The following is a 22,104-nucleotide window of genomic DNA, read 5'->3' as shown; positions in this document are numbered from 1 at the left end:
ACTCAATCCCCTCATCCAGATAATCAATAAAGATATTAAACAAGACCGGTCCCAAAACTGAGCCCTGTGGGACTCCACTTGTGACTGGCCACCAACTGGATTTCACCCCATTCACCACATTATTGCTTGCATCATTCATCTTCCTAACTTTTTTCCTTTTCTCTTTATGATGAAAGAAGATTTGGCAAACTCAAGGACCAACAGTCCAACCCTTTTTATGTTTCTCAGAAATCAAATTCATTGTCTTATCTCTGCTCAGCTACTCACTCATTTACCAATCTTTCATGTATTTAACAGTCTTCCTAGTCCACTGATTATGCTATGTTAGCCCAGCAAAGAAAAGAGCTTCAGTATTAGTGCTCACTTCGTTTGATCACACAGAGAATTACACTATAATGATCCTCTAATTACAGAGGTGTTGCGCTGTATTAAATCCTTTCTATCTGTCAACTGTTTACATTGTTCTGCTTGCCCCAGACTTCACATTTCCAAATATACTACAGTGATAGCTTATGACAGCATTGACAAATGTAATGTACAGTGTATGGTTGAGGAAAAAAGTGGAAGAACTTTGAAAAAGGGCTTGGAATGTGAAAGTAAGTCAATATTATTACAAATGTTTTAATCAACGTGTATTTTTCTATAAACCAGTTCATTCTTGTTTTTCTGTGTTTTTCCACAGTGGTTATGTCTTTGATTATGATTACTACAGAGACGACTTCTACAATCGGTATGTGTGGTTATATTTTTGTATATCCTACACCATTTCTACTGTTTATTTATAATGTAATCATGTCATTTGATTAGACAGATCTGTTCTGATTTTACACATTATTCGTTTCATTATTTCTATTGTGTATCAGAAGAAGACTATTTGAATATATCACAAACAGAGAAGATTACCACCACCAAATGTATGCTCATTAAACAGCTCTTTTGGTCTTATCTTCTCTGAGAGCTTTTGGGGCATTTTCGTGCTCAACAATTTAATGTTAGTTTAATTGCTCAGTGTTTCTTCCTACAGAGTTCTTCCAGGCTTACTGTCACTGGAACATACAGCAGCTGTAAAATTCTTCAGTATGACACTTGTGTCTTTGTCTTTTCATCCATGTGTATGAAAAGACGTCGAATGTCTCCTGAATAATGTGTCTTTCAACAATGTTTAGAAGTCTAGGAGGACCTTGAGGGAAGCAAGACCACAAGGTGAACAGCATGTGTGTTTCTATAGGAGGAAAAGAAATGTGGACACCTGAGCGATTGGAGACTTGTGCATTGAGTACGTATGCGCAGCCTAGCTCAGCACTGTGGGAATTTGCTCATTCAGATATAGCAGAATCACCACAACACAGGGTTAACATGGATGACCATGGATAACAACTGGTGATGCAGCAGCGCTGTGTCTCTGCATTACAGCAGCCTGGTTTAGCACAGGCCAAGTGAGTCAGAGGGGAACAAAACATTGCTCCACCAACCTCTTCTAATCTGAGATTTCTTTTATGTAAAGCAATGGACAATAGCAGAGGAGTGGTTTACACCCTGAAGTTAAGTTACTGTGTGCTATGTACCTTTCTGCTTAGGAACACTGTAGGAAAAATTTAGAAACAATGTTCTTTGTTTTTGTTTTTTTTCCTGGGTTTGATTCAATTCGAGCCACTAATTTTGATTTTGCGTGTAAATGACCATGCTCCCTTGTCACTTTAGCTCTGTCCACAGAGCTAAAAATAGCAAGCTGTAAACATATGGAGTAAAACGCATCAATGCAGTTTAATCCTGCTCAGTCCAGCCTTGACAGTAGGAGCAGCTCATATCCTGTAAAAAGTTAACTTCCACAGGCTTGTGTTTACTTTCTCCAAGGTTACTGCTCTGAATTTCATCAGTGGATTTGTATGTTTTTAGAGTACTGTTTCTAATCTGTGCCACCTGAACATCAAAGTTATGTGTCTTGAGTTTTTTCCCTAGTTCTGTATATTATAGGTAGCACAAATGAACAACTATAATGGTTACATTTCAACAGCAAAAGAAATACTTATGGGGCATTAAAGGTTGTTTCTGTGGAACCTCGTGTCTATCTTGGTGATTCTCTTATGGAAAACTGCTGATAGTGAAATGTGTCCATAATTTATTCAATAGTATAATTTTCTGATTTTGAAATCTTTCAGGATTAAGACAGCAGAAGTTTTATCATCAAAAACCCAAATATGAGGTTGGCCTCACAAGGCTGGACATGTTGATCTATTGACATAAAAAGCTTAGGATGTTAAGGGTCTCTGTTAGATCCAAGTTAATGGAAGTGGAAAACGAAAAGCTCTATATGGTAGGCATGGAAAAGAAAATCCCGTGGAAAGTTTGATGTACGATCAACATGCTTGTAGGAAATATAAACTAAGAAATATAGTCATGATTCTTTGAATTTCTGAACTTCTGGACTTTCTGAACTTCTGTATTTTATCCTAAAGCATAGGTCTTATTTTCTAATATTCATTAATTTTTCAACCTTCCTGAAGGGACAATACACCTATCTTATCTTGACTAAAGCATTAGCGAGGTCAAAAAAGGGTCACAATAATGGTTAGTGATGTAAAATAAAATCTGTACGAAGGCAGATTGACAAGATCAGGACTACACAATTTAGAAGGGTGGGTGAAAGAAAAGTAGTTATATGCACATTAGTGATTATTGGGACAAAGAATTGCTTTAGAACTGAGCATTTCTGTTTATCATTTCTCATATTACAAGCACAAGGAAAGCAGGCAGAGTACTTCAAAACTGATAAAAGGAAGCATTTTTTTAAAGAAAGCATATCATTGAAATATGTACAACTTGGTGCAACAAAATACCTAGCCCAAAAGCTTTGCATAATTTAAAAAATAAAAGCAATAATAGTAATATTAGATAACAGTCCTTTTATATATTTTAAAACAGGAAGCATAGTTTTGCATTTCACTGCATTATCTAAACATGAACTATTGGAAGCTAGAAAAAAATCACCTTTGGAGGAGTAATTGCGTAATGATCTTTTGCATAATAGCTTGCAGTTCTTCTGAAATATTTTGTTCCAGTAATGTCAAATGGGAGATTGTGACCAACCAGCAGATCATCCAAGATAATAAATGATCAGTGACAACAAACAGTAATAATTCTGTTAGAAGTCCCAAAAATGTTTTAGTGTTCATCTCCATACACAATTGTTTACTTATGCTCGCAATGACTAGAAACTGCTTATTCAGTAAGAATATCCAAGGCCATGGAGTTCAAGTTCAGTGGGGGTGACAGGAAGTCTGTGACACATTTTTTAGGCACCTATGGAAAAGGAGGGAGCTGGTTATATTGTCTGTAGGATTATGGTACAGACAACATTAAGGATCCTGGGATTTAAGCATTAGGTTTTTACTTGCCAGAAAATGGTCTAGAAGACTTTCTGCTTCCTTTTCAGTATGCTGTTAGACACTGTGGTGAGTGATTTACTGTTTCTTGTGTGTCTGTTTTCAAATGTGTATCTATCCACCCAGCTGGGTGACAGTAGTCAGAATTGTGAAAATTAAACATGCAGTTATAAATTTCCATAATTACTAGTTGTGAATATCATCTGAAAGAAACTCAAGAAGATTTTGTGAGAATGTTGCTTGTCCCTCTGCTTCAGTCTCTGATACAGAAATTGTAATTTTCTGAACTTTCTTCTCCTGACCTGTTGTATTCAGAGCCCACAGATTTTATGTTCTAAATATATCTGTAGCTTTGACAACCTTTTCTACTGCCTTTATTTTCTTCTACACAGGTTAGTTAGCTGCTGTTGATATCTGTGCTTTTAGAATTGGGGTATTCTGTTTGGAAACACTAGTTCATTTTGGTTGTAGAGTATCTTTTATTGACTGTAGTGGTAATTCTCTGAGTATCTACATGCTGCAGTGGTTTTGGTTTGAACAAGACTTTTTTTATTAAGCATGCTTGGGTATTTTAGTGATTCTATATCAATTCATTCTTCAATAAAGAGAACATATGCTGAGATCTTTTTTCTGTGCATTCAGAAGGACATACAGGTCCCTCACTATAAAGACTCTCGCTATTTTATAAACTGCAGGATATTTCTTTATGGTGATGGTTGGCTTCAGAAAAGTTAATTTCTTTTTCTTTCTATAGGGGTAGCAGATAGAAAACTAGAATTTAAGCCATGCATGCAATAAAGGAGCTGAAATGTCACCATGACAAAATGTACTGCTGTTAGTTGTGTGCATTGAAACAGTGTGGACCTGTGGAAAGCAGGTTATGGATTTTCCATACTGCAAATAAGAGTCCCATAACACATCCCTCATTTAAAATATGCAAAAAATCTGAGCTATGCACTGGTCTGTGACTGAAATCTGAACACGGCACTTAATGTGCATAGGTCCTTGAAATCTAATTTGACTGTGATATAAAGTGATTACAGTTTCAGAGGGTAATTTTCTCAAAGATAACATGAAAATTTAGTTAACAGGGCTTCCATGACATGAAATCACAGAAGGTTTTATGGAGTCCAGCTGACTTAATCTTTTCTAGGTTGTTTGATTACCATGGCCGTGTCCCACCACCACCCCGTGCAGTGATTCCGCTGAAACGTCCTCGTGTGGCTGTGACAACTACTCGCAGAGGCAAAGGGGTTTTCTCCATGAAAGGAGCATCACGATCCACCTCAAGTGGGGCTTCTTCCTCAGGATCCAGATGTGAGTTGTTCATATCTGTTGCATATTATTGAAACAATGATCCTAGTAATTTCTGCAAGCAGGCAGCAGGTCTGTTGTAGTAATTTCCGACCCTCAGCCTTTAGCTTGAAAAACTGGTTTGATTACGAAAGCTGCCATGCCTTTCCTGCAAGTCAAAGAGCACACTGATGTAACTTTTGAAGGAAATCCCTTCCACAACATTTGACCTACAGATCACTCCCTTGGCCTCAAAAGAAGCCTGTTTAAAATCTCCTATCATCCTGACTGCTTATGCACCATGAGGTCTTGTGAAAAGCTGATAATAAAGCAAAGCTAATAATCTTGTTATAGACAGAGGCAGACTGGTTTCTGTTGAGACTTGAGGAATGTATGTGAGCTTGGGGGGGGGGGGGGGGGGGGGTGGGCACGGGAAGGTTGGGTTGTGTGTGCCTTTTTTGCCAGATTCTTCTGAGGGTAGAAAGAGGCAAAGTGTCTTTGCCTGTTCTAAACAGAGGGCAAAACAGTATTGGCAGCTTGGGATTATTTAACCCTTCCTTAGTGAGTTGGCCTTAGAAGGGCTGATGAACAATCGGCATTCCCTCCTCCAAGCTCACCAAGCTCCCCACCCCGTAGTGTTATCCTGGGAACTTCATCTTCCTCTCCATGCATCTTTCAGCACCCACCTGTCTTCCCCTGCCCCTTATGTGGAGTGATACTGTCCTTGGAAGCGTCACTGGAAGAGGAAGAGAAAGATCAGGTAGGGATCAGATATTAGAAAGAATAAAGAGACTTCAATAAGACACTTGCAGTACCAGACTGGCCAACAAAGCTTCATGCTGTCTTACAACCATGAAATAAGTGAATTCACCAACACTGCACCTTACTGGAAGAGGGGTTAATTATGTCATCAGCTTGAGCCAATTGTATTCTCTGCTTGAATAACCTACCCAAATCTCACACACTGGCATCTAACAAAGAAGATGGACCTCTAGTGAGCCCACTAGGATACATTTTTGATCCTATTGTATGAACCAGTGGCATCCAAGACCTTGAAAGAAAACACGTAATAAATATGCTTGTGACTGAAAGAATGGAAATGTGATAAACAGAGCAAAAGGTAATGTTTTACACTGAGGAACAAGGAGCTCAGGCCATTCCTTGGAAAGGGTGAAATTCTGAGAAAGAGAGTCTCTCTTGGCTGTACAGTCAAATCACACACAAGTCTCCAGTGCATGAATTGGCTAGATGCCCATTAGCAATAATGGGAGCTTTGACACCTACCACACAGGAAGACATCTAAATTTAGGTGTCATATTACAGAGCTCACTCATGCCCTAAGAGGATGTCTGGGAGTAGCAACAATTCCTTTGTTCTCTGGAGGATGAACGTGAGTCTAGACATTTTCATACACGTCTTGAACTAATGCACTTGTCCATAGCTACTTTTTTCCTTTCCACAATACTTTAAATAATGAATTATGATTCCTTATATTAATTTAAAAGAAAGCATACAGTAGTAGTAGACTTTAATTTAAATTATTTTGTTAGCCTTTTCCAGCCCTTGAGTCTTTGGGTTTTCACACAGTGAAAGTAAACTTTAGTAAGTATATATACTTACAGATTCATTCATTAGATCTCTTTTGTTCATCCTTTACTGTTGACTTATCCATATGAAAAGTCAGTAGCATCAGTGCATTCAACTCACTAATTGTCCTAAAGCAGGGTGTAATAAGAATGGGCTTTTTGGACTCACTTTACCTTGTGAAGATTAATTATTTTCAGATAAGTTTTTTTATATATATTTCTCATTGTCCAGAACAAGAATAACTCCAAAATTCTTCTAGAGAGCTGAGGACCTTGGTATATCCCAATAGATGTCACAGAAATCTCTCACCCAGAAATCTGGATTTTCATTGTAGTGAATGGGACAGAGCATATTACATTAACATACAGATATCTGTTCCTCAGAATAAACATCAAATTTGCTTTATTATTTATTCTGCATTTCAGAAAATGTTTCATAGTACTGTGTCAGGACTTAAGTAATGCATAACGTAGATTATAGGATTCAACCCTAGTCTGAGTACCCAAAGCCACTTGCTAGAAGACCTCCAAAACACCACCTGCATAACATGGCAAATGTTGCAGAACCTGTAAATTGTTTAATGGAAGTGCAATCAGGATTGTAGAGATCCTAACAGCGAGTGTTATGCTCTGGTGAAAGTACCCTTCAATGTATTCAGGTGTGATGTGAATTCTAAAAGTGTCAGTCTTAGGGCTCCAGGTGACAAGATTGTCTTTGGATGCAGCTCCTTAGCACTGAAGGGAGAGCTGCAAGATGCATCACTAAAAACATGGGCTGACATTTTGACCCCTCTTGTGTTTCCACCCGCAGTTCTTTACAATCACAACTGGAACACAAATGAAGAGACCATTTATCATGCTGGAATAAATTGCAGAAAATATTCTTTCTGCATGCAGCACACCTTTAAAAGGAGTCAGACACACAGTATAAAGACTTTCATGCTTGATTTCCCCATAGAATTACTTCCCTTTTTGTCAAGTCCAACCAACCCATCATAAAGGTAGAAACATGATTTTGTTGACTTGGACAGGAATGTAATCAGCTTATGGTAAGACGGTTGTCAGAGAAATAACTAAGCCATTCCCTTAGGGGTTTCAAGTTGGAAAGTAGAGAATGTGTGGTTTGCGGCTTCTTTTGCCATTTTATTGGAAAAATTGGTTATATTGAATTGTGGAATGAAGCAATTTAATATTTTCTTGCCCCTTACGCTACGCTGCTAATCCGAATCCCTTGAACCAATGCACTGTTGATTCTAATTGTAATTTATTGCTAGTTAAATAAAAGATCTCTTCAATAAGGAGAAACATAGTTTGTGGGAAGGAAGCTATTTTGGGTTTTAATGAAATTCAAGACCATAAACCAGCTTAATCGCAGGTTCAGAATTAACTATGTCAAAATGGTATTGCCTATGCTTGAAAGATTTCACCCCCAAATAGCAAAACTCTCATGAGATCACATCCCCTAACAGACTTTTCAGATTTAAGTAGAAATCTCATAGGCGTAACTGTTCTCATAGCTGTTCTCCGCACTCAGATTAGATCCAGAAAATGAACCCATACGTGTAGTATTAAAGGTCAGAACACAGGGGACCCCTCACTGAAATGATCAGGATTAGAGGGACTCACTTCTGAAAACCAGTAATCCAAAGACAGAAGTTTGTTGTAGCACACAGCAAAGATGTTATAAAAACACAATATCAAAAATGCCTTGCTCAGTGATGAGTACATCTGCAAAAATAATGTCTGCCCTCCAGTGCAATAAATTCTTGTTCTACCAAAAAGTAGCAGTATGTTTTAAGTTTGCTTCCAAAACACAAAATGGGTTAAGAGGATTTGATTTCTTGTCTGAATCTATAATTTTTCAAGGGTCAGTTGACAATATTTTGTTTTCTTTTTAACTCCAAAGACTAGAAAAAAATAAAACAACCTTTCTACATTATCAGAAATAACTCACAAAATGAAACATGTCGATGTGGAAACTACACACAGTAGTTCTTCATGTTAATGGTAGGAAGCAGCAGATGTAGATTGCTATTTAGAACTGGGAAAAACTAACTTTTTCTGACAATATAGAAACTGAAGTTCTTGGAGTATGCATTTTCACTTTACACATCTGAAAACAGGAGAAAAACACTAACCAAATTTTTTATACCCTGTGTGCTTGAGATTAAGGAGTAGACACTTAAGATGTTACAATATGTACTGAATTGTGCCTTGAAATTAATTCATTTTGACTCGCACAGTTTATATTTTGCTTCATCAGCTAACCCATATTTCAGTGAAATCTAAACTAATACAATACGATAAAATATTTTACATTAAACATGAAGGGCTTTGATAAAAATACATGACATTTCTTTCCAAAGAAATCTGAATCATGTTTTGTGGATGCATCAATTTGTAGTTATGGCAAAAAATGTCTCACAAATACAGCTGTAATTCAACAGTAGCACTTTCATTTCTAAAAATGTGATTTACCTCAATTTTAAATCTCTTGTTTTGAGCTGGATTCAGTTTGTCTCCTTTGGTGCTAGATGCTTCAATGAAAGATGCATTCTGGAAGGCTCTTGTATTCCTGGCAGAGGAAAGGGTCACTGAATCTATTTCCTTACTGTTGCAAGTAGCCACATCATCTAATCCTTTAAACTCCATCTTAAAGCTAGTTAGGGTTTGGTCTTTGTCTTTGTTTCTTCTAATTTCCAGCTTAAATTTGATCCTCATTTGTTCATATCCATTTCTTGTGCCAACACTGTCTCAGTATAAAGTTTTATTTCCTTTTACCTTCTTTTGTCTCAGGCAAACAAGCAGAACTCTTCTGTCACGCTACATGCTTTCCATTCTTATGGTCATCTTCGTGGCCCTTCTCCCCATTTACCTGACAGAACTCAGTGGTTCAACCTGCACACATTATTCCAGATGAGCTCTCACCAGCTCCTTGTACATTGGCATTGTACTTCCCCATCTTCAGCAATACATCATTTGACACATCCTAGCACTGCATTTTCTTTCTCATGGCTGCATTATAGTGATAGCCTATTGTCAACCTGACACTACAACTACACCCAAGGATAATTCTGTTACTGTCTTTTTCAGCTGATGAGCTTCCACATAAAGAGTAGTTCTGCTGTTAGTCAATCAAGTGCAGGACTTTTTTTCAGTGCAATTGCGTTTCATTTTTTTTCTAATGTAGCATTCCTTAAAATCACCTGACTACTCCTTCCATTCCAGTTCACTCTGAATAGATGATACCTTCTAATTTCATGTCACCAGTAAATTTCACCTGTTTATTTACTTTTTTCCATCAAAGTTGTTGAAGATATTTAGCCATTTTGGTGCCAGTGCCTGAAGAATTTCATTAGTAATTTCTTTCCCTTTCAATACATGCATTTCTGTCACCTGCTGGCCTTTGCTTATCTGCTAATAGGAAAAAAAAGCAGTAAGCTACTTTATTTTCCTATTCTATTACTCAAAAGCAGATGAACAGATATTTTGGACATATGCAGCTCTGGCTTCATGTTTATCAACTGCTTTATTCCTTGCCTGAGATCAATTAAAAGAAAAAATCCATGAAGTTTTAAAGGAGAATTTATATACTCAAAGCAGGACACCTGAAGTACAGTATTTACAGTCTTCACGTTTTGTTTTTGTCTTAACACTATGCTTAAAAAGCCTGAAGTTCTTCCCAAGCTCTATACCACAGAATCACAAAATAACAGAATGGTTGAGGTTGGAAGGGATCTCTGGATCTCATCTGGTACAATTGCCCTGCTCAAGGAGGGTCACCTACAGCAGGTTTCCCAGGGCTGTGTCCAGATGGCTTTTGAATATCTCCAAGGATGGAGACTCCACAGCCTCTCTGGGCTGCCTGTGCAAGCTTTTTCTTGTGTTCGGATGGAATTTCATGTGCTTTAATTCATGCCAATCGTCTTCGACTTGTTAGTGGGCACTACTGAGAAGAGTCTGGCTTTGTCTTCTTCATTCCCTCTTGTACGAGGGAGCCCAGAACTGGACACAGTACTCCAAATGTGGCCTACCAGTGCTGAGCAGAGGAGAAGGATCATCTCCCTCAACCTCCTGGTAACACCACTCCTAATGCAGCCCAGGATGTTGATGGCCTTCTTTATCACAAGGGTGCATTGCTGGCTCATATTCAGCTTGTTGTTCATCAGCACCCTTCATAATTTGTCTTTAGTAATTGCTGCTCACTACAGAAATACCCAGTACAACATAACTGAGAGTGGATTTCCTCTAGGAGAATGATTTTGTACAATTCCCTGCAAATTAAGACAATAAGCAACTCAAATAACTAAACAATTGCAATGTTGGAAACAGGGTGGAAATTTGGAACTTCTTGTGCAGATTTGTTTAAAATCTTTCCCCTTTTTTCTCTCAGTCCATTTTAGTGTTGAAGTGATTGATTGTATGATGGAATCTCCTATTTAATGACCTTATTAAATGTGAATGATAAATTGCAGATTCCCTGACCAAAGTTTGACCAAATAGTTTTGGCATAAGGGAATCCTGCAAGGCAGCAATAAAGCTCCTCAGTTGTTTATAGCATCTTTGCTTGCTGTTGAATCTCCACTGTTGTGTCTGTGTTCCGCCTGATGCATTCTTCTTCTCAAACAGATTTCTTACTGAGACACCACAGGGAAGCCAGGCGGAAAAGGACCTGGGGGTGTTGATTGACAGCCGGCTGAACACAAGCCAGCAGTGTGCCCAGGTGGCCAAGGAGGCCAACAGCATCCTGGCCTGTATCAGAAATAGTGTGGCCAGCAGGAGTAGGGAGGTGATCGTGCCTCTGTACTTGGCGCTGGTGAGGCCGCACCTCGAATACTGTGTTCAGTTTTGGGCCCCTCACTACAAGAAAATCATTGAGGTGCTGGAGCACGTTCAGAGAAGGGCGACGAAGCTGGTGAGGGGTCTGGAGCACAAGTCTACCTGGACTTTAGTAAAGCCTTTGACACTGTCTCCCACAGTATTCTCCTGGAGAAGCTGGCGACTCGTGGCTTAGACAGGTGCACTATTCGCTGGGTTAGAAACTGGCTGGACGGCCGAGCCCAGAGAGTTGTGGTAAATGGAGTAAATCCAGTTGGCAGCCAGTCACAAGCAGAGTCCCCCAGGGCTCAGTTTTGGGGACGGTCTTGTTTAATATCTTTATCAATGATCTGGATGAGAGGATTGAGTGCACCCACAGCAAGTTTGCAGATGACACCAAGTTGGGCGGGAGTGTTGAACTGCTTGAGGGTAGGAAGGCTCTGTAGAGGGATCTGGACAGGCTGGATCGATGAACCAAGGCCAATTGTATGAGGTTCAACAAGGCCAAGTGCCGGGTCCTGCACTTGGGTCAAACAACCCCATGCAATGCTACAGGCTTGGGGACGAGTGGCTGGAAAGCTGCCCCACAGAAAAGGACCTGGGGTTGTTGGTTGACAGCCGGCTGAATATGAGCCAGCAGTGTGCCCAGGTAGCCAAGAAGGCCAAGAGCATCCTGGCCTGTATCAGAAATGGTGTGGCCAGCAGGAGTAGGGAAGTGATCGTGCCCCTGTACTCGGCACTGGTGAGGCCGCACCTCGAATACTATGTTCAGTTTTGGGCCCCTCACTACAAGAAAGTCATTGAGGTGCTGGAGCGTGTCCAGAGAAGGGCGACGAAGCTGGTGAGGGGTCTGGAACACAAGTCTTCTGAGGAGCAGCTGAGGGAACTGGGGTTGTTCAGTCTGGAGAAGAGGAGGCTGAGGGGAGACCTTATCGCTCTCTACAACTACCTGAAAGGGGGTTGCAGAGAGGTGGGTGTTGGTCTCTTCTCCCAAGTGACTAGTGATAGAATGAGAGGAAACGGCCTCAAGTTGCACCAGGGGAGGTTTAGACTGGATATTAGGAAAAACTTCTTCACTGAGAGAGTGGTGAGACCCTGGAATAAGCTGCCCAGGGAAGTGGTGGAGTCACCATCACTGGAGGTGATGGCATGGTGGTGTTGGGTTGATGTTTGGACTTGATGATCTTAAAGGTCTTTTCCAACCTTAATGATTCTGTGTGATTCAGTGTGATGCTGTGTGAAGCCCCTGTGAAGCAGAAGGTTTGACCTGAGTTGGACAGTAGTCCTACGTATGTGCCTGTTTCCTCACCAATTCAGAAGTGCGAATGTTTTCTGCTTTGCTTTTTAGACTGGGAATAAATCTCATTAGGTCCTTGTGGTGTCTCTTCTTACTTTTGACCTTTTAGCCCTGGCAAGCCTGCTGTTTTCCAGTCAAGGGACCACCTCTAACACAACAGCTAGGCTGCACAGGATCTGTTGCCAGCTGGCTTCATAGCGAGCTGCTGCAGACACTTAGCATTCCCCGTTGGACAGATTCACACCATTTTACCCTGGAATCTGCACCACTTTGCTACTTCAGCACGGACCAACCACTGCCCCCAGGGAAACAGTAACCTTCTAAATATATAGTTGTCAGAATCTTAATGTTTTGTTACAGATCTGGGGGACTGGACAGTGACCCGCTATTTCTCCAAGAACATTTTAAGGCCTTGCTCTATAAATATATTGAATAATTCCATCAAATAATACATACTGTATAAGGGTCTAGCACAATGGTTACTTTTAAGCTTTGTTCTCTAAGGCCTACCATTCATTCAGTAGAAGATCAGGGGTTTCAGCCTATGATAGTGTGAGATATGCAATTTCTCAATACAAGCATGTGCTTAAACAGTTTTAAAAAAAGTTCATTACACCATATAGCAACTTACTGCCTTTAGCTGACTTGTCAAATCTATAATGCACATGACCCAAACTCTAAGATAAAAAGCCTTGGTTTCAGCCTCAGTGAATGTGCTCTAAGTTTGCAATAAGGCTGATTTAAAAGCAAACACATACTCATTTACTACCACTGAAGCAGGCAGTAGCTTGCCTGCACACTTTGTCATCAGATTTTGGCTGTCCAATAAAAAATACCCATGAGACACCATGATGAGATACATGTCCATGAATCAATAAACAGGACTGATAAGGCAAGATGTAGCCAGGACACTCTTTGGACAGAAAGGGAACACATCCTTCTCCATGTCAGAACATCCCTTTCCCAGGCTCACTAAGGGCCCTCCCATTGCTCCAGATATACACCCCAAAGTCAGTGCACATCCTGCTTCAGTAGCAGTAAGGATGGAAGAGTAATACTGCTCAGTGCTTTTCCACTGCCAGTCCCTCACAGTTTAAGGGGATGGTCCATTTCTTCCTACAAGAGTTGTAAGAGTGGCAGCTGTGTTGTCTACTCTTGACCTTTATAAATGGCTTTATTTTCTCATGCTTACACAGGGTTCCTATTTTCTCCTCTTCGCCTTTTCACCATAATATCCTAGCACAGATGGGGCAAGTGGATCTGTTTGGACTACCTTCTGAGCATAAAAACATGTCTTGATAATGCCATGATAATGACAGCATTCATGAGTGCTGCAGCGCTGTTTCTTCTGAAGCCAAAACACCTCCAAAGCAGTTACTCCTTCTTACGTTAGACAGCAAGACTGCAATAATGCACAAAAATGAAGAGCAATGCAACGCAACAAAGATTTGGAAACTTCAGCTCTTAATTTGTGGGCGTTGCCTCCATGTCCCTGGATGTGCTCATAAAAAGAAATATTTTCGTATGTTACCCACAGCTGGAAAAAGTACAAGAAATTACCATACTGAAAGCTTTTGAAGCAATAATACTTAACACCTTCTATTGCAATGAAGTTGTTGACTAGAATATAACATTTCATTCCTGGCTCCCTAGCATTTACGTTACCAGTCACTCTTGTTGAAAAATACCTACTGCTACTGTGAGGGATCTTTTTATTGTTATTATTATTATTACAAAGTAGCCCAGCAAAATAGCATTGCAAGACTGTGAACTGTCTGTCATGTTTGAATCATTCTTTCACTGTAGGCTGTTTTTCAGTAAAAGTTACTTGGATTTACTAAGAACACCCTTGAGATGTTTTGCCTGAAGTGCTTATTACAGAGCAATACACCTCACGTAACCCATTGCCAATAGGGTTTAGGATCTTGTGATTTCCCAGGATTCAGCATTTTTAACTAACAATGTTCTGTCGTTCATACTGACAGAAATGAGAGTAGACTTTGTACTACAGAGGAAAGAAAAAAGAGCATGTTTTGTTCATGGGGGGCTGCAAATATAGTTTATTTCATGTTTTGCATCTTTGCTCTCTTTCCACAGTGAAATCAGATGAGTTGCAAACAATCAAGAAGGAATTAACCCAAATCAAAACAAAAATTGACTCCTTGCTAGGGAGACTGGAAAAGATTGAAAAGCAGCAAAAAGCTGAAGCAGGTAGGTGAAAGCGATTTGTTGTCACATGAATTAAATTAGAACCTAGTTATCAGTCAAGCAGACAGACCAAAGAGAACAGAAGCCTTCCAGAAATTTTGCTACATAATGGAGGCCTGAAGCAAGGTAAATTAACTCTCAGGTAGAACTGTTGGGAGGATAAACTAATATTCTTCACAGAGCATGCAACATCATTTCAAGAATTGTTTTCTGTGGTGTAGTAGGAAAAAAAAAAAAGAAAATAAAAGATTCTTACTAGAGGTTCGGGAAACAAAACATCACTAAAAAATTGACTGCACAGAATTAAGTTAGAGGTTGTTGACCTTGGGGATGTTTATGCTATCCACATTAAGAATTATAAGATGGTCTATATCCGGAACTATTGCCTGGGAAATAGGCAATAGTCACAAGTTGCAACAAGGAAAATTCCTGTTTGATATAAGGAAAAGAGATGAAACTAAGCAGTATAGCAGGTTGCCCAGAGAGACTGTACTAGCTCCATTCTTGGAGACATTCAAAATTTATCAGGCCAAGCCCCCATGGACCTGGACTAAACTTTGAGTTTGGCCCTGCTTCGAAGAGGGGTAGGACTTAGAGAGTCCAGAGATCCTTTCCAACCTGAGCTATTGTGTGAAGCTGTGGCATCTCCGTAAAACCAGCCGCACCTCTAGTTTAGCTTTTCTCTGGCTTGAAATGTTTTGTTTTAAGGCAAACCTTGGGAATGACAAAATCCAACACTGCTTTTTAATTTAATCAAGATCTTTATTTCTGCCATTGCAGTGATCATATTGTTAGCTGAATGAGCTCACCTGGCAGCACTGTAAAGCCATACTGAGCAGTTACAAGGGATTTATAGGGTTGTATTTTCACCACGGTGTATATATAGAAAACAATCTCAGTTCTTACCACTGTCTTTGGTATTTCATCGGCTATTTCCTTATAAATCATATGGTATATCTGTGTACAGGAGCTGGGTGCTAGCAAGTTGATTTTGATGAGAGCCAGCAGTGAAATGGAAGCTTTATCTCATGAAAAACCTCAATGTTCTTACTTTTTTTCCCCTCCATTCTCTGATAATTTTTTTCTATGTATTTTGTGTGAAATGTATGAAAGAAATTCTGCCTCAAAATCCACAGCTGCCTGGGTGTCTGGACACTCAGATTTGTATCCCTTGCCTAACTCCAATCAGCTACATGAAGCCGAAAAGACCCAACAGGACACATAAAGAGAGCTCCATCAAGAATGTCAAAATCATTGGTGGGAATTAGCAGTTGAGGTTGATGAACCTGACACAAGCAAAATAGATATTTAGATCTAGATCCCTCCTGTTCCCGTGCCTGCCCTATTTGCCGATCTGTTGCAGGGGTATCTCCCTGAACCCAGAAGTTTCCTGCTGGCATTCAGAAATAACTCTAATGAATGTCTTCCTAGGGCAGAACACCACAGAAAAACATTTTGCAGTTAACAAAACAAACAAAAAAACCAAACAGAAACAGCTCTTTAAAAAAACTTACCTTTTGTTTACAATCATTTTCTAAGTTGACAGACAAGGACTAATCCCTCAACTGTTATAGTTTACCCCAAAAATAAGTTGAGTGCTTTTTTCCAAGTCTAAGGTAAACCATTAGTACAGAGTGTGATTATCTCTTTTAGGAGACCTGTACACAATATGTATTCATTATATTCTATTTTGTACTTTATGCAAGTTAGATAAAAGTTGGTATAATCAGTGAAGATGTAATTGCAAGGCACTCCATTGAATCACTTGTATACTGAAATGCTCTGAGATGGCGCATCCCTACTTTAGGAAGCTTTTATATAAAATCCATTACTATGCAAAACAACCTGCATGTCATTGTACTTTGATATCCAATTTTCACTTTTGCTAAAGGACTATAGTGAACTCATTTAAATAGAAATCAGCTCAAAGACGAAAATGCTGATTTGTATTGAATCATACTTTTGAAGACAAGCAATGAATAATCTCCTCTGAGATTAAAAACTGGTTTCAAATTGTTGATGTTTTAAAACATCAGGTGCAAAACCTGTCTGCCATATTCTTTGCCTCTCATCAGAGGGTGTGAGGAGAAAAAATACCTCAGAGACACCAGTAAATCTGGTTCCTCATTTAAGTCTCCTGAGCTGATGAAGAGGGTTTTGCAGCCTGGGGCATTATTTCGCAGATGATTGCTTCCTCCGCTAAAAGATTTGTTTAAGATAAGGCTACATCAGTAGCTGAACTATTTAATTTATGGTGTCAGATGTGAGACAATTTTGTTCCTTCTCTATGGTTTGGCAATATTATTTCTTACTTTCCTCTGCCAGAAGGTGTGGCCTCACTAAGACTGGGATCAGAGAGAGGATCTATGTCTCGTTTACACAAAACAAAAATCAAACCATCATCTTGCCCTTTTGGTTTTTTAAGTTAGCATCACTTTCATGAAGAATATTTAATTATTGATCTTAAAAGTTATACATCTGGAGGAATGTGACAGGTTAAACAGACAAGCTGGACAAGCTCAGTGCATACATTGGTTACTGCTCTACAGCTGCATGAAAACTCTCCTTACAGTAACGGCTGATGTTCTGTCTTTCACTATTATCAACCCCTGATGATTCCAATAGGGGGATATAGATAAGAGGATTTCCTGTACACAGGGAAACTGCAGGAATAGCTCCTTTGTAAAAATCTGAATCAGGAAGCCAGGGATAAGAAGCTGTTCTGATGTGAAAAAATTGTTAGATTAGAATATTCTCCCTATTATATCAGAGATGGGTGCTGAAAAGTAGGATCTTAAGTTTAGCTTCTCAGAAAAGCCCAAAAGAGTTAGATGCTGAGCTGGTATTTTAGACTCCTCTGAAGAACCTAGTCTACGTTCTCATTCAGGCAATTAAGTAAGTGAGCTCATTTTTTTGCAGCTGTATCCTAAAAGTTTTCCCATTTAAATGTATGAAGTCCATAGTTTCAGGAACCATTTTTGAAAGCCTTGACCAAAGTTGATTCAGTTGTTACTGCCACACCTGGGTTAATCTCAGCAGTGGCTTGAAGCAGAAAGTGATGGGGCAGGACATAGTAGGCATAGCTGATTCAATCCATGTTTCGTTGCACAGTAAGGCAAGTAACACAATGACTTAAAACTAGCATGGTATTGATAGAGCACCTTACCAATAGATGATGAGGCTCCATGGGCTGAATCTTCTACTAATATGCGTGACTACAGTACTGTCAAAGCAGTTACCTAAGATGACTTTTTATTTTTTAAGTCCAAGAATCTTTCTGAAGAAATTATGTGACTAAGGGAAAAAAGCTTTCTTGTTATGTGTCTTCAGTAAATGAGTTTGAAAATGAGGGATTAGAGACTAACAAAGACTGAAGAGATAAAAGTAAGTTGCAAAATAAATGTGCAGAGGTAGAAGGAAAAACAAATGTCTTGGTTTAAGGCTATGGCACCGAAAAGGGTGAGCAGATTTGAATATTATATGCAGCTGGTAGTAATTTATAGTAAAATAATAATAAATTCATAGAGATGAAAAATATAGAGCTTCACAGGCAATCTGCAGATTCATTGCCTGTCCAACAAGATAGGTGATGCACTACTAGTGTTACAGAACAGTCAATCTAACAAAGAAAGAAATGGTATGATCATTGGTGGATATTGTCACACTCAGACTGAAAAGACATTGGTATTCCAGCTACAGGCAACCAATTCTCTGGCCCAAATTCACTTTGACTACATAAAGCTTTTCATCTAAACTCCCGATGTGCATAGGAATAAGACTCTGATCCCTCCAACCACTTTTTTGGCCAGTCTGTCTCTGTCATTCCTCCCTCAATCCTCCTCTAGATTTCTGCTGGCTGGATGAAATCCCTCAGCACATCCAGGAGTCTTGCAATACATAATCACAACAATGCAGCTATCTGCGCTAAGCCAACCAGAACAGATCCTCTGGGCCTCCATGGAAATGGTTTTTCTTTTCACCGCTTTGTGGAAATCATAGGAAGACCTATATTTAAGTAATTGGAGGGGGGCATTCTCCAGTTGCCTCGGCACATTATACCAACGTGGAGAAGCTGTTACTTTATTCTATAAAAATAAGTTCAGTTGTCTAGAAGGATTTGTTGATTATCTGTATGGTTGTTGAGCTATATTCACAGCAAATTTATGCAAATCCTTGTTCACTTATTGGCAATTAACAGCCTTTTGCTTCTCAAAGCATAGAGATTTATGTACTTCTCACTGGCTGCAGATAAATAAGTGTATGGTGACTATGCCAATATGATTCCCAGGGCAAAGCAAAGTCCAGAAAATCAAAAACCTGGATCTGCTGGTAAATCAAGCCTTCATCCACCGCATGGGATAGATGAGCATGTTGGTACTATAGTTGATTTATGCATTAATTTTGGCAACAAGGGTTTTGATCATATTGGCCTGGTAGATATTAACACACTGATTTTTACAAAGCTAGCTCATCCAGAGAAGGGAAGCTTAGGTTTCTTCCTCAAAACACTTTTCTTTGCCACCAATAGGGAAGGCTACTGAATTTCTATAGAGTATGTTTTCCTTACAGAAGCTCAAAAGAAACAAATGGAAGATAATGCTGATTTGATTCAAGAGGAGTGCATATCAGAGAATGCAGATAACTCTACAGAAGAGCCAATTGAAGGAGGGCCAGATGCAGATGGGGATGGAGAAGAGATGACTGATGGGATAGAGGAGGATTTTGATGAGGATGGCAGCAATGAGTTGGTAAGGAATAACCATGCCATGTCTGTCTATACAGTTGCTACAAGTAACCACAGAGAACCAACAATCTGGGAATAACAAAAAAAGCTCACAACAGCATTGTGATGTTCTGTAACTAGTGCCTAGTCCTACATTCTTCATACACTGTAGTATCGCTTAAGCATAGACCCCTCTGAGGATAAACAAGAAAAATATATTTTACTACACTTGGTGATTTTAGAAAGGAAATGAAATGTACTTTAGATTGGTTTACATTTATTATTTTACATTTAATGAAATGTAGATTGGGGGGGAAGCAACCATGTTTTCCTAACTGGAGTATTTCAAAATCAAGTAAGATTCTAGAATGGAAAACTTTCTCATTAGTAAACATGTGCTCCCCCATAATTCCCAGTCTCTGTCTTCCATGTGTATCTTCTACAGGCTGCATTGGCAGCTACAGATTTTTTTGATGGAAGGATTTTTCCCTAAGAAATGTTCAGCTAAGAAATATTTGTGTTTTCAGCCTGAGCCTTCACATTTCATGAAATGCCCATCATGTTGTTAAACTTCTAAGTTCTAGAGAAACATTAAAAAACATTTTGAAAGTCAGATTTATACTTTTTTCTTCATTCCTAATAAGAATAGATCAATCACTTTTAGACTCTATAATACTCTCCGTCTCTTCCCAGCTTTCATTTTTTTTACTTTGAGCAGAAATCACTTATGTTGCTCAGTGTCACTGTCCCTCCTTGCTTTTTAACACACATTTAATCATGTCTGCACTGTAAAAATCTTTCAGTGATGCCAACAGAAGTCAGTCAGCAATGAGCACAGCTGAACCAACACCATGTCTGGAGTAACGGGGCATGTGAATAACCAGTGTTTTGTACTACTTACTGCAAAAGCAATTTAAACCTACTGCTAATTTGACGGTCAGTGTCCCTTTACCCAGCACAAGGCTCTCTTGAATTTATAAATCCTGAATAGCATTATGCCCAGGAGAACCTACTACAACCTGAATCCCCTCATCTTCTAACATGCAATGTAGAATAGATGACATTATCACTTTTTCTCAAAGGAACAGGTTCTCCCATACAGGTATGAGGCACCTCTGTAAGCAGTTGCCACTCTGAATTTGTAGGAAGTTGAAATTCTATAATGAATAAATAGTTGTAGATATAATATACCACCATGGCTAATACCTGATCAGCCAAAGTGATATTAGCAATAGGTGACCACAGTTTAGCAAGACTGGTGGGTTTTGTACTAATTAGGTGTCAGACGCCCTACTGCAGACAACTAAGTGGGGAAGTTAACGTACAGCATATTAGCCTCTGACTGTGTTCAGCGCTGTCATTTCACCCTGTGGATATGACACATTTAGCATATATCTACACTACATAATGAAGCATGATGTAGAAGAAATTTTTCATCTAGAAAAGGCCTAAGCAGGAAAATTTCTAAAAAGCAAGCAGCACAGGAAGACTTCATTAGCAGTGAAAGTCTGGAATCAGCACAGCCACATTTGCAGACCACTGCGTCCAAGTTAAAAAGCCTTTCCAAGATTTGTGTTATGGCATTAGTTGATGTGCAGTGTGTTGCAGACACAGCTCCAAAGACAGCTCAGAGGTCTAAGCCAGACATCTAAGGCACAGGGAGGAACCAGCTCCAGTTTCTCTGCATGCCACTGCTGAACCCCTTGAGTGTTGGGAGGAGGTGATTCCCTGCATATGGAAAGAGGTGTCCTCTGCCTTGCGCCCTAGCACTCATGAATGATATTCCCCCAACCCCGACACGCTGGTAGCAAGGAAAGGCCAAGGAAGAGTGCTTATGTGCATTGCCTCTGTCAAGTCCATCCTGTCCCAGTGCCAGGGCAGTGGATCCAGGCAGCCTCATGCCTTCCACCTTCCCAAACACTGGGACCCTCTAGCCTAGAAACTGGCAGTATTGCACACTTTAAAGCTCAGATGTAAAATCCTTATGCTTTTCATCCTCCCTTGCCATTTTCCTCAGGCTTTGTAAGAGGCCACTTCACCTTAGTTTTCCTCCCTGCTACGATGGGATAGCAACACTTTCTTTCTTTTGCAAAGCCTAGGGAGATCAGTGAATGAAAAACTGCTATGGATTGGATAAAGGATTGCTCTACAAAGGATTACTTCAAAGAAATCTCAGGCAACGGGTGTTTCTCACAAAGAGGCAATTATAAATTGAACTGTGCATCCTTCCTCTACAGTTTTTACCCAAACACTTGGCAGTATCAGCCAGTACTGTTATAATATGAAGCTGGTAGTTTATGATGCATATTTTAATTTAGTCTTTCACTTATACTTACATATACTTATATAGATATAACGGCCAATTCCTATAAGTTCTATTGTCCACTCCAATCACTGATAGCTGTGTAACTGGAAAGTCAATAAGAATACTATCAAATATATAGTGAATACCGCAGTAGGAATACTTGGGATTTCAGCCTGCTTCTACCTGTTCTGTGCCCTGCTATCTGGCATTACCCTCTGTTTTGTGAAAATTAAAGTAGACAGATAAGCTTGTTATAAAACAAGAAGTCCTAACATATGTTGTTCTCCTGTTTTATGAAAACTAAGTTATTGAGGAAAAAGAGCTGACTGATAGCAAATGTGCCATTTTGGAATGGAGCCAGTTACAACTCTTTTGAGGAAAAAAAAAGGGAGTTTTAGCAAGAAAAGTGTTAAATGTGAAACAATTAGGACAAACTTCCCATGTGTAAAAACATAACTTTGGACTCAGAATAAGAAATACCCCTCCAAAGG

The 22,104-nt window shown here is 39.5% G+C and overlaps 1 protein-coding gene across 1 annotated transcript in view; it reads left to right on the top strand.

Annotated features, from left to right (window-relative positions):
• Positions 1 to 19,408, top strand: part of RALYL (RALY RNA binding protein like) — a 187,815-nt gene extending 168,407 nt beyond the window's left edge. Inside the window, exons 4-8 of the mRNA XM_059836359.1 lie at positions 683 to 730; positions 4,537 to 4,700; positions 5,356 to 5,436; positions 14,475 to 14,588; positions 19,155 to 19,408. Coding sequence (XP_059692342.1) covers positions 683 to 730; positions 4,537 to 4,700; positions 5,356 to 5,436; positions 14,475 to 14,588; positions 19,155 to 19,408 — 661 coding nt within the window. The remainder of the gene's footprint in view (positions 1 to 682; positions 731 to 4,536; positions 4,701 to 5,355; positions 5,437 to 14,474; positions 14,589 to 19,154) is intronic.
• The last annotated feature ends 2,696 nt before the right edge of the window (positions 19,409 to 22,104 follow it).

Source organism: Gavia stellata, chromosome 3 (genome assembly GCF_030936135.1).
Source record: "Gavia stellata isolate bGavSte3 chromosome 3, bGavSte3.hap2, whole genome shotgun sequence".
In the NCBI taxonomy this organism is placed as follows: domain Eukaryota; kingdom Metazoa; phylum Chordata; class Aves; order Gaviiformes; family Gaviidae; genus Gavia; species Gavia stellata.
This window is presented reverse-complemented; position numbering and strand designations above follow the sequence as displayed.